General features: G+C 61.1%; 2 protein-coding genes across 2 annotated transcripts; both read left to right on the top strand.

The window, feature by feature from the left end:
* On the top strand, positions 1-6,053 carry VOLCADRAFT_97335 (uncharacterized protein; the record flags this gene model as incomplete). The annotated part of the gene is made up of 7 exons (XM_002956362.1): positions 1-55; positions 140-254; positions 363-1,472; positions 1,898-3,423; positions 4,841-5,235; positions 5,526-5,681; positions 6,042-6,053. The coding sequence occupies 7 exons, from the start codon at positions 1-3 to the stop codon at positions 6,051-6,053; spliced, it is 3,369 nt and encodes a 1,122-aa protein (XP_002956408.1).
* A 1,802-nt stretch (positions 6,054-7,855) lies between these two features.
* VOLCADRAFT_107185 (uncharacterized protein) lies at positions 7,856-13,045 on the top strand (the record flags this gene model as incomplete). Its single annotated transcript, XM_002956361.1, has 6 exons — positions 7,856-8,800; positions 8,897-9,104; positions 9,708-9,844; positions 10,161-11,159; positions 11,695-11,978; positions 12,544-13,045. Exons 1-6 carry the CDS (start codon positions 8,114-8,116, stop codon positions 13,043-13,045), a joined length of 2,817 nt encoding a protein of 938 aa, XP_002956407.1. The 5' UTR covers positions 7,856-8,113.

The following is a 13,045-nucleotide window of genomic DNA, read 5'->3' as shown; positions in this document are numbered from 1 at the left end:
ATGGCCGCTGTAGAGGAAGAAGTCCTATCTACCGAGATTTTGAGGTTACGGGAAGGTAAATTGATCTCCAGAATTCAAACTCACAACCTCGGTCAAGATAAGTCATGGTTTCGTGAAAACGTCTCCGCTCTGCGCACAGAGTACAAAGCATTGGCTTCTCAGCTCCCGGCTGCGCTGCGCTGTGAAAAGCCTGAGAGCTTAATTGATTACATCGGCTGCATCTTCAACGAGTCAGATGCTGCCGTGGCCGCTGGGTAAGTCGCCGCCAAGCTGTCACGCGCAACACTACACGGTTGAGCAACCTGCTCACAGCAATGCCGTTGCAGCTGAGGAAGTACCTTCTCCTAATTTTTATGCGCCAGGATCATAAAAGCTGGAAGCGGCACTGTGCTTAACAACACCCACGACACGGCAGCAGCTGCAGCTCCGGACGGCTCCAAGACCGATTCCGACGCTTGCCCCACGAAACCCGATTCCCCCACCAAGCACCTCACTTCCGAAGACCTCTCGAAGGGACTCGAGTTACTCGAGCACCTGCGGGAGGAGGTTCTGACCTCCGCAGAAACAGTTACCACCGCCAGCAGCGAGCTCGGATGGCTCGGGGTGATCACCTCAGCCCTTGCAGGCCAGCCAGACGCAGTCGCTCTTACACGCTGCCCAGACTGTCGCCGTACAGTCCTTGCATGCCGTATGCCGTACCACCGACCGCACTGCGTCCCAGCACCAGCACCCAGCGTCACCGCCAAACCCGCAGCCGGGGCGCCCAAAGCTCCTCGGGGTGGAGCCAGCGGTTCCAGGGGCAGCGCCGGTGCTGGATCGGGTGCTGCGGCCGCAGCGGGCGGCGGCGGAGGGAGGTCTGGCGGCGGCCGCGGCGGCGGCGGCCGCGGCAGTGGCAGGGGCCCGGGGCGGCCGCCGGGTTCAGGCAAGCCAGGTGGGGCGCGGCATATGCGGAGTTTGGCGTCGCTCAGCCGTGATCTCCCCAGTGCCTCCGCCCCGTGGATTGCCGCGATGCCCGACGTGTCAGCAGCGGCGGCGGCGCGCCACGTGCCGACGAAGCTGAAGAAAGTCACGTTCCCAGGGTCACCGACGGCGGCGGTTGCCGACGTTGCTGGCGACTGCGGCGGTTTAGAGGGTGAGGCAGCGGTTGCGCTGGAAGCGGGGGATGACGCGTTTGCGGCGGCAGCTTCCACACAGCCGTCAGCGAGCGACGGCGATGACGAGGAGGAGGATGCAGCAGCGGCAAGAGGGGGAATCGGAGCTGTGGGAGACACGGCGGTAAACAGCAATGGAGGAGGCAATGCAGTGACGGCGAAGGCGGCCAGCACCTGGGCTGGGGCTGGGCTTGGGGGCAAGTCCGTAGCGTCTGCCCCGCAGACAGCTTCCGGGTTGCTGTCCCGCTTCCTCGGCGGCCTTACTGGCGCCTTCGTGTTCCCTGCCGCGACGAGGCGGGCTCGGTCGTCCTGTCCGAACCGGTGGGCGGAGGCTGTCGGTCTGGAGGGGGACTTAGGGCTAAAAATTGTTGGAGCCGGGCCCCGGGGATTCAAAAAATAATTGGATGCACGAGTTTGAAATACGTTTTTGGTTATTGTGGGGTTAAGATTTCCTCGCTGCTTTCTGGTGCGTTGGCCGTCTGCTTGGTTGGTTGGTTGGTTGGCTAGTTCACTGCCGCCGCAGTCGCAGCAGCTGCTGTTACTGCTGCCACGCTGCCGCTAACACCGCCGCTACTGCTGCTGACCTGTTGCGTCCCGCCATGCTGCGGCTGCTGCTCCAGGCGGAAGCGCTCTGTGTCTTCCGAGGACGGCTTCATATTGGCTCTGGAGGAAGTGGCGGCAGGCCTCAGACCCAAACTAGCGTCCATGCTGCCGCAGTCCGCCACCGCGCCCAAGCGCCTGATCAGGATAAAGAACGGGGTAACGAGTTCGGGTCAGCCGGCGGCGGCTGCGCCAGCTGCCGGCGGCACGACACAGGCGGCGGCGTGCAGCGGGGCGCAGGGGCCCCAGGATCGCTGCGGCGGAGAAAGGAGCTCGACGGGGTGGGGCCCTGCAGTGCAGCCGGGATGTGGGGCGGGAAATGGCGCAGGTCCTGGCCTCTCTTCCGTTGCCACGGGCGGCAACGGAGGCGTTGCCTCCGCGCCGGCGGTTGGCTGCGCGGTTGGGCCTAAGGAAGGAACTGGGTGCGGCGCGCGGGCAAGTCCCGCCGCTAAGCGCGGTGCACAGCCGCAGTCGCTGCAACAGCACGCAACGAAACGGCAGCAGCAGCGGCAGGCGAGCATTGCGGCGGCGACGGCAATTGCGGCAGCGGCGAAATCGGAGGACGTGGCGGAAGGGGAAGATATGGAGGCAGCGGCGGAGGCGGCGTGCGGCGGAGGAGAAGGAGGAGGAGGCGCAGCAGCAGCAACACAGCAGGACGCCACTGTACCTTCGGCAGCATCAAAAGCCAGCGCCCCGGCCCCGCCCGCGTCGGAACCTCCGTCCTCCTTGCCTCAGGACATCTCCACGGCTATGGAGGAGCCCGCCAATGGCGCTTTCGGGACCGACCCGGCAGCAGTAGCAGCAGCAGCAGCAGCATCCCAACGTCCCGTCGGGGCCGCGGCGGCCTCAGCCCTCCCGCATCCCCCGTCAGCTCCCCCTGGCGCGGGTGGGGATGCGGATGTAGCAGGGAGAAGTACCGCCAAGTACCCTCAATCCGGCCCTCCTCAAGGCACCTCCCCGGTGCAGCACTACCAGCAGCAGCAGCAGCGGCTGGTTGGTGCAGCAGCTGGGTCGCAAGGGTCATCGCCCGGTGTGCTGCTGGCGGCGGGCTTTGCGAACCGGAAACGACCAGCGGTTCAGGAGCTGCTGCGGCCCGGGTCCCGGCTGCGAGGCCAGATGCTGGTGACTGGACCCAGACCTGTCGGTGTTGGCGCCGGGGTACCACAGCAAAGACCCCTTCCTGGCGTCGCCAGTGGCAGCGGCAGCAACGGCGCGGCGGCAGTTATGCGAGCTCAACAGCCAGCGCAGGTGTCAGGGCAAGGGCCGGTGCTGGGGTCGGGCCAGCCCATGCAGCGCAGCGGGACTGGACCCTTGCCCAGCCAGACGGCTGGATCGGGGGCTATGGGCGGAGTTGCGCCGCCGGGTCAGCGTCTGGTCGGGACCCAGCCCCCTAATTCCAAGGCCCCTGGCCTGATGCCCCTGGCGGCTATGGGGGGGGCCCCCGGCGGGACCATGAGTGGTGCGCTGCGGCAGAGCTCCAACGGGCTGATGCCTCCGGGCATGATGCCGACACCTGGCTCGGGGCCGGGGATGATACCCACACCTGGAGCGGGACCTGGAGGCATAGGGCCCAAGCAGGCCAGCGGAGGCGGCATGATTCCCACACCTGGCGGAGGCGCCTCACTGACTCCCGTGCCTGGCACGTTCATGATGATCGCAACGCCGGGGCCCGGTGGAGGCGGAGGCACATTACCGGGAGGGCATGGCGTGATGTCGACGACATGTGGCATGATCCCCACTCCAGGGATGATGATGCCGATGCCGGGGGGCTCCAGGCCGACCTGTGGCGGGGCCGGGGCCGGGGCCGGGGCCACACACGTGCCGCCGGGACCGTGCCACCAGCAGCATCACCAGCAGCAGTACCAACAGCAGCAAACGGCGGGCCCCAGGGCTCATCCTCATCAGCAACCCCATCCGCACACGCACCCACATCAGCAGCAAAATGGTCAGCAGCAGCACCAGCAACTGCCTTCCCAGCGATCGCTTCCAGCGCAAGCACTGAGCCACCAGAATCCTAATCATGGATTGCCGCAGCCGCATCAATGGGGCAATACAACGCAGCAGCAGCAGCAGCAGCGGCCGCAACACAGCCAGGCAAGTGCAGGCGTCGCGCTACATCACCAAACGCCGAACGGACAGAGTGCCGGTGGCCCCGCATGCCAGTCGCAGCAGCAACAGCAACACCAGCAGCGGCTGCCGCAGCAGCACGCAGCAGCTACGGCCCTTCCCCCGCAGCCCATGAGGCCAGGGCCCCAGGCCGTAGGGACTAGTAACCCAGCTCCTGCACCCACACCCGTGACTAGCGGACCGGGAGGGTTGAGCTCCCACACATTCCACCAGGACCACCAACAGCAGCAACAACAACAGCAGCAGCAGCAGCAGCCGGGCATGTTGGCAGCAGCAAGTGTTGGAGCTCCCAGGCCACAGGCTGCAGTAGCTTGCAACACCCCGGCTGCGGCGGCTGCAGCCGCAGCAGCCTCGTCAGCAGCGCAGCAGCAGCAGTACATGCTGGCGCATGTACGGCCGCAGCAGCCGTCAGCGGGGCCCCAGTCCGGGTCTGCTGCGGCCCCGCCAGCTTGCGGGCTCCCACCGGTCCCCGGTTTGCCTGGTGAGGAGTCTATCGCGTGTAACGTCAGGAGAAACAGAAAACCAGCTCAGAACCTTTCATAACTCCTTTTAGACTTGGTTGTTGGTTAACAGTTTGTTACCTTTTTGGTCACCTACCACCGCCGGGTTGTACCATTAAAACTCTAATCAAGAGCGAGCTTTACGATCTACGGATTTAGGAGTGCAGCGACAAATTATGTTCCCTGGCATCGGGTAGCGTTGATTGCTGCGCGACACGGCGTGGTTGTTTGCCATTCCAGCTGGTGAACCAATTTATACCGCGCTGGCGGACTAACGAGCAAGGACCCCGTGCCTGTGCCTGTGCCGCTCGTCTCCAGTTATATCCTTTCATACCTGCCCCTCCCCACCATTGCCCCAAACCCCCAAAGGTTGGCAGTTGGCATTTTGCTTCTCTTGCATTTAGTTACCCACCCACGCACACCAAACAAAACTTTGCCTCTTTCGAATCTATTCTGTTGCAGGATCGAATGCCGGACCTATGAAGCCGCCCGCGCTCATGACTGCGCCGGGATGTGCAGGACTGCCGGCCGCTGCAGCTACGGCGGCGGCGGCGACGCCAGCGCTGGCGGTTCCCCGCGCTTTCGTGCCTGGCACTCTCCTCACTCCGGCTCAGGTCCAGGCCACGGCGCAGGCGTTGCTACAGGAGCAGCACCACTTGCAGATTGCGGCGCAGCTGCAGAAGGCACAGGAACAGCTACAGCATGCACAGCAGCTGCACCAGCAAGCGCCGCATGGCTCACAGGCACAGCACGCGCAGCAGCTACAGCAGGCACAACTGCAGCTGCAACACGCACAGCAGCTGTTCCAGGCGCAGGTACAGATGCAGCTGCAGCAGCGGATCATGGCGGCGTCGCAGGTGGGTGCGCCGCCGGGTCTGTGTTGTTGACGCCAGGGAGGGAGGGCACCTTTTTTGGCCCTCGCAAGATAGCTATGGTGGGGAGGCTAAGGTGGTGCTGAAATGCTTTTACGGTTAAGTCTCCGCGTAACTGTCTCCTATAACTTTTATAGTTGGTTAAAGTCTCCGTTTGCTTCTCGAAAGGGATAGAGCAGCGCTGCCCTGCCATGCACCGCCTCGCACCGCCCGGTGTCGCGTCGTCGACTTCACTTCCCTTTCGCTTTTATGATTGGGCCCTAATCCCCTTGCAGGCACAGGCCCAGCTACAGCAGCAAGCCCAGGCTCAAGCTCAAGCTCAGGCACAGACGCAGCAGCAGCAGCAGGGCCAGCCGCAAGCAGTGCAAGGGCATCTGCCGCAACAGGCACAGACGCAATCGACGCAGCAGCACTATACGCCTGCTACACAAGTACAGCAGTCAACGCAGCAGCAGCCAGGGGGAGGGGGGACGCAATACCCCGGAGCAGCAGCCCCGCACATGCAGCAGCACCACCACCACCAACAGCTCCAGGGGCAGCAAATGACGCAGCAGCACTATCCGCCGCAACACGTCCCGCTACAGCAGCACCACCAACAGCAGTATGCCCATCAGCAGCACCAACAGCAGCACCAACAACAGCAAACACAGCAGCATTCGCAGCCCGCCTTCGCGCCGCCGCATCCTTATGGGTCCATGCAGCAGCACCCCCATCAGCACCCCCATCAGCCTGTATTGCCGACTGGCATGGTGCCGGTGTCTAACGGAATGCCGCCGCACACCCATCCGCAGCTGCAACAGTAGTTGATGAGGTGCTGACCTTCTGTGCCGCAGTGCAGGGGGCATTTGGGTGAACCTCGGTGACCTAGGGGCCTTATGAGAGAGGCCAACAACACGCAGGTACCTAGGGCGGAACTCCACAGCGGGGAAGGGGTAGCTACGACATCCGTAGGGGAGGTGGGAGGTTCAAGGGGGAGAGTGCAGCGGGGCCCCGCTTGAGGAGGGAGACTGGGCAAGGGCCCAACGAACAGAAGGGAGCCTAACTATGGCGAAAAGCCAAGCGGGGAAGGCTGGGGGGCATGCAAAGAGTAGGGAAGGGCGCAGGAGGGGAGCTCAGCGCAGGAAGTTCTTGGTTCAGCTCTGCCCTCACCGGCGCTGTGGGCGTTGGTGAGGGGCTGCTGCAGCGGCAGGCGGCGGCAGGCAGCAGGACTGAATAGCGTCAGAGGGTAGTGATTTTTTGGTTTTGAGCTGTGCAGTTTACGGTTACCTTTGGTGTTTGTAGTGTTGGGGTTTCGGAGTCGAAGTCGGCAGCCAGTCAAAACTGGGGACCAGCGTAGGAGGTCGAAGAGTAGGAGCAACTGAAGGCGGTGGAGGTCATTGGTCTTGAGGGAGGAGGTGTTTCGTTCAGCCCATTTTGGGGCCCTCGCCCTCGTTTTGACATCGCGACGAGAGACAGACAGAAAGGCGGGTAGACGGACAGACAGACAGGCAGGAAGGCCGGTAGGCGGACAGACAGACAGATAGACATTCGGACAGAAAGGTAGACCTGTCGCCGAATTGCTTGCTAATTTCCCGTAAAGCTCATGCATGTAGTTGCTTGGTGGGGGGTTAAGATCGATGGACGGATGGATGGATGCCACAATGGTCCCTTATGAACTTATATCCTGTCCCGGCAGCAGCTTGGTGCACTTGGTCGTGGTAGTGTCTACCAGCAGCATTTTTGTTTTAAGATTCCGAATGACACCGTGCTTGTCTTTTTTGAAAATGAACAACTGTTTGCGATCATCATGAGACATGTACATGGGGCATGGGGTGTGCTCGTAGTGTTTCTTAGAGTTCAGACATAGGGTAGGGCATGCGGTTTGGCAGTGAGGTAAGCACGGGGGGGGGGAAATCGGGAAAGCGAGCCAGGTGCATCACCGTACATAGCTGATGCACAGCAATGCACGACTCCCCGTCGGTTACTCTCTTATCGTGCGAATGGTCAGGACGCTATGATTCCTGTCGGATTGTTGGCTGGTTTAGGCGCAGTTGGCTCGCGTGGCTGGCATTTCAGCAGTACGCGCTACGTGCACAGAATGCGTCCATGGATGTTTTCAACTTCAAGCGGCTTTCTTTTCCGCCACTGCACTATGCCCGTGCAGTAGCCTTAGGGATTCGATACAATCTTTGGGTCCCTGTTAGCGCCAAGGTAAGGCTTTTACGAGCAAGTGGACACTAACATTACGAATAAACGGCCATGGAGTTGGCTCCCAAGCTAAGGATTGCATTGTTAAAAGCTTATGCCCCGATTCATCCTGCCGGCCCGGATTTCCACGCCATGAAAAGGGCCAACCTCAACCCTGGGGCCAACGGACCGCGTAGAAGGGTTTCTTAAAAACGGTCTTACCGAGCTGGACTATCCATAACAGTTTCAGGATGGCTTGCACTTCCTTTTCTCAAATGAGAAGCGCTGGAAACCTAATTGCGTTGGGCCTTAGCCTGCGAACTTGAGTCGGGTGTACTTTATCTACGCTATCCGTACCGAGCAGAAACAATAGACGAGAAACCTTGCAGCACCACTTCAGGGTTTCCCACTTGTACATTTATGATTAGAACCTATGCCGTTATACATAACCTTGAGAATCTGTAATCTCTAAGTCGACGCCACCTTGGACCTGCCAACGCTATCGTTCTTTGAGTAAAGTTATTTTGTCTAGTCGCTTTGTCTAGCACACACCTTGCCAGCATGCTAGGTTATCAGAGCGCACAGGGTTGAGCAGTCGCTTCCTGAGGGCTGCCATGGAGCCTGGATTGTTATTTGCTTGTTTTTATTAAGTAGAATGCTACTTTACATCGGTTCTCCTTTGCTGCGTCTGACGTGAATGGGTTGCAATACCTCAAAATCTGTGGATTCCCTAACGGTGCCAGGTGGGGGCGTACCGTATGGATGGCAGCGGTCTGATGACAGCAGCAAACCCTGGAAGAAGAACCAGGTTGTGCCTGCGCAGCAACAAATTGCGTCAGGCGAGGGCGCGGCTTCCCGGCAGCAGCGCCAACAGGGCAAGGCCGCGTTTGTTAATGTTGGCAAGGATACAGAGCTACCTTTGGACCAAGGCCCAACGGACGTCCTTGATGAATTGAAGGGCCTATGCTCCGAGAGGGTCGGAGGTGATAAACTCGCAAGCCTGGCAGAGCGACTCTTCGAGGTCCTCAAGCAGCAGTTACCTGGCGCACTCCGTGGCTTGACATCGCCAAAGGATCTTACTGGTGTCATAGACGTTGTCAAACGGATAGTACAGTGCTGTAACTCCATTCTCCAACCTGTCCTTGTCCATATCAACCGAGTGCTCAGCAACCGGCAATCTAGCACTTCATGGTCAGAATTGACAAGCTGGGAGCAAGTAGAGTTCCCTGATTTCCTGGGTGTGCTCGAAGACGCATGCAACGCCGTTTACGACCTGGGCGTCATGGAAGTGGGCAGACCAGTCGTCGCTCTCATTGAACTTATCCATGAGCTGCGGCGGCATTATGATGCGCACAAAGCTCCCCTGGAAGATTCCACCTGCCGGGTACGCAACCTCCCACCACAGCCGCTGGGGTTGGCTTCCCACAGAGCCCCGCTGGAGGGGTCCTTGATAATAATCACTTCCATCCTGTCACCGCAGGTTCCCGCTCTCGACGAGCTGATGGGTATGCTGGGCATTATCTTCTTCCGCAAGGTGGTTCTGGAAACGCCTGATTCTGCACAGAGCAAACTGGACCAGTATCAGCAGCTTCGGGAACAGATCGGCTGGTCGGACGTCCAGCTGGCTACATGCACGGGGCCGGAGGCGAGGGCCATGCTGCTCTACCTCAACCAGGTGTCCTCCTCAGGTGTGTGTGAAGGCGGTGCTCCAAATCCGTGGCGGCACGGAGAGCGCAAGTGCCGGGAAGGTTGTGGCCGCTGACTGCCGGGAAGATGGCCTCGTGCCTTTCCCCCTCGCTCGCCCCCCGTTTCCCCTAGTGGCCTCCCGTGCAGCTCTCAGTGTCGCTGCTGCTCGTAGCTGGTTCGGTTGGGATTCATACGCAAAAGCAGACACAGTCCCGGACCCAGACCCAGATGCATCCGGCCCCGCTGCAGAGAGTAACCTTGATCCTGAGTGGGTCTTTCCTCGGGTTGAGGCTTGGGATTGGCCCCATACGGACCGCGTGACCTTCTATCGGGAATCTCCCCTAGTCATACACGCGTATGTATGCACGGCAGCGCAGCGTGGAAGTGCACTCTTCCCCTTTTCGGTTGCATGGGGGCCGCACACATGAAGCTGCTCTTGCCTGAATCCCCCCAGGGAATTACCACGCGCACTCTTGCCTTTATTTTGTAACACCTTGAAGCCGTGCATGCACTGTGCCTCAATTTTACTCCGACTTGTACACAACTTATCGCACATCGTGCTTCTCATGTAGCAGTGCGGCCCCGGCGTTGTGTGCGTACCGCAGGTGAAAAGCGCACTAATGTGACGGTGCGGCGCTCCGCGGCTTTCTGGGATGCCTTTGAGGCCTTCCGTGGCGCCGGTCTGCCCGCGGAACCGATGTGTTACAAGTATTTCCCAGCCTTTGTGGATGTGTATAGCCAGGTAGGACCGCATAGCTCTGTACAACAACAAAGCGCACGACGCGCGTTTAACGCCCTATGTTCCCTGCCAAGAGGGCTTTTGTGGGGTCGGAGGTGAAATTGCACATCTTGGAAGCGAGTGCTGACGATTGTTAATCTATGCCGTCCGGGTTAGAGGTTGTGAACAGGAGAAGGTGTCGATTCACTCCCCTGCTCTCGGCGCAAGCAGCTAGCAAGCGCGCACATAAAAGTGCACATCGACCTCCTGAGACGCCGTGATCGCGTTCATTATTACAACATTTATCCATGCTGCGTCATTTATTTTGCCGAATGTGCAGGACGGTAGCGGCCGGGGCGGCAGCGGCCGCAAGCCGGCTGTGGAGGCTGGCGAGGGCCACGGGCCTCGCAAAGAGTTCTTCTCCCTGGCCGGTCAAGATATGGCAGGGCAAGCACACCAGCAACAGCAGCAGCGATCGCAGCTGCAACAGCAATTGCCGGACTGCCCTCCGGGGCCGGTCGGCGCCGACAGCAACGTCCCCCGCCGGCCAGCGCTCTGGGTTTTCAACCGCACCGCGGGCGCATACTGGTACAACACCACCCTAACAGAGTCGGAGGAGCTTCGTGACGCCTACAACTTTGCGGGCTGGCTGCTGGGCCAGTCTCTGCTCAATCGCGCGCCGCTGGGGCTGCCGTTGCCTGCAGTACTCTTTCGCGCGGTACTGGAGGGCCATGGCACGGACTGCGGCAGCGGCGGCGGCGGGTTCCTCCCCTCCCTGGACATGCTGTCGGAATTCGACCCTGACGCCGCGGCGGGTGTGCGCAACGTGGCGTCGTTGCCGGCGGACCAGCTACGCAGCATGCTGGAGCTTGAGGGCTTGCCGCTGGACTGGTCAGCGGAGCTCTACACGCAGCATGCTGTGCGCAGGATTCTCCGCGACGACGTGGCGTGGCAGTCGGAGGCGCTGGCGAGTGGGTTCTTTGCGGCTGTCGACCGCAAGCTGTTGCGGGCCTGGCAGCTGAGGCCAGCGGCGCTAGCGGTGCTGGTGGCTGGCGGCACAGCCGCAGGCGGTGGTGCCGGGGGCGAGCCACCCGCAGACCTTTCTTCTCTGTTCCGACTGGCGCTGGACGACGAGCTTTCGGGGAATAGCGCCGTGTTGGTGGATTTGTTGTGGGCGGTCCTGGCGGAGTGGTCGCCAGAGCGGCGGCTGCGGTTCGTGGAGTTTGTCACAGGCACGTCGCGGCTACCGCTTCCGGGCAGCGAGCTGCTCAAGATCCAGGCCCCGTTTGTGGCGATGGGCGCGGCAGAGCACAAGGCGACATTGGGGATGCTGCCACAGGTAAGGGTCGGTGATGCGGTGGCGGTGGCGGGAGGCTGTTTGGGATAGGCGAGGATTCGGCTCCAAAGGAAAAGAATACTGAAGGCAGGTACGGAGCATATCAATTATAGAGTTAAATTCATAAAACCAGGAGTGAGCTGCTGGACGAGGAGGACGGGGTTGACAGAGGGAAACGGAGAGGTCCAAGAAGACCAACCCACAGGGCCCAGGAGGCGCGTCCGGGTAGTTTGGGCCTCGGCTTAGTACGTGTGTGAATACCCACCCGGTAAAAGTAGGAGGGGACGAAGGAGGAAATCTCTCCTCCCGTGCAAGACGGCGGAGGAGAAGGCATCTCGACGTGCGCCCTGGTGCAAGTCGCCAAGCCCCTTGTCGTTAAGCCCACCGGCGCGGCAGTTGAGTTGCATCATGGCCCTTTTGTCTGCTCTTCTCTCCCTATGCCCTTGGCCTTAAATACAAACGTATCGAGCCGCAGCATGTCCTGGCTGAAGCCGACTGTATCGCGTCATCCCTCGCTGCCGTCGTTACCCCTCCTCAGGCTCATACGTGTGATAACCTGCTGGAGCTGCCCAACTATTGGGAGAGCCTGCTGGCGGTGCGCGGCGTGCGGGGCGGCCCGGCGGCGGTGGCGCGCGGTACGTCACAGCTGACGGAGGGCCAGGTGGAGGAGCTGCGGGGCGAGGTGCGCCGCATTTTGGAAAACCGTCTGGAGATGGCGGTGCTGAACTTCCAGGGATACGGCCTGGACGAGCGGTCCGGCGGGCGCGACGACGACGACGACAACGGCGCTGGCAACGGTGACGAGCTGGGCGGGAAAGGATTGTGAGTTTACATGTCCAGGATATCTAGGGACGCGGGGGTTAGATATAATGCGTCGGCGTCATAGGAGCGGTCTGTGTGCAGAAGTGATGCCGTTTTTGCGGCGGATGAACTTTGCCTGTGGAGAGGTATTCTACCTTATGGATACCTTTTGTGAGTGTATTGTCGCGTGATGACTCCTCTTCCATTAATGTGTTCGGGCGTTACATCGGGCAGCGCAAGGGGGCATTGGGAAAATCATCGGACGTCGTACAGTAAGCTGCGCGATGCAATGAAGCGCACAGGCGAGGCGAGGGCACACAAAACAATCTCCGGTCCTTAGTTTGCGTCCGACCAGTTGCCGCGCCTAGGCACACCCTCGCCCACTGCTGTGGAACCCACTTGCCACCAGGGCCTTGGCACCAGCCCAACGCCCGTCTACCAGTGTTCAAAGCCACGGTTACGAGAACAGCCACATCGGTATCGTTGTCGATTGATGGCGCCGCAAGCAGCTGAACCCTCGGCCCCTCCGACAGCGTTCTTCCTAATTTTTGTCCCCCCCCCTTTCACGGCAACCCAACCAACGTAGGCGGGGACCCGAGCCCTCGTCCGAGCCCGACATTCCGCAGCTCCGGCCAGTGGCTCTGACGGCGGACAGTTTGGCCTCCTTGGCTCGGTTCTCCGCTGCCAGCAGCTCCGTCCTACATTCCTCTCACCCGCTGGCCTTCAGCGCCGCTGCTGCCAGCGCGCCGGCGCCGACAGGCCTGCGCGGCAGCGGCGGGATAGGGGCACGTGCATCTGGTACCAACGTTTCCAAGCCGGGAGCCCGTGGCAGCGGTGCTGCTTCTGGCCTGGGGTTAGGGACTGGGGTTGCAGGAGCTGGGGGGTGTCCTACGCCGCCACCGTGGGGGAAGATCAGCATGGAGTTCAAGACGGAGGAGGAGGAGCGCCAGGCGTCGATTCTGGCGAGGTTTGACGTCGATACAGTGCCGGGCATACGCAGCGGCGAGCGAGCGTTGAGCGGGCCACCGGCGCGGCCGCCTTTGAGGCAGCAGTCGTCTACGGAGGAAAGCCAGGACGCGTTTAAGTGA

The sequence above is a fragment of the Volvox carteri genome (assembly GCF_000143455.1).
Source record: "Volvox carteri f. nagariensis unplaced genomic scaffold VOLCAscaffold_60, whole genome shotgun sequence".
NCBI lineage: Eukaryota > Viridiplantae > Chlorophyta > Chlorophyceae > Chlamydomonadales > Volvocaceae > Volvox > Volvox carteri.
Note: the sequence above shows the minus strand (reverse complement) of the source record. Positions and strands in the feature narration are given on the sequence as shown.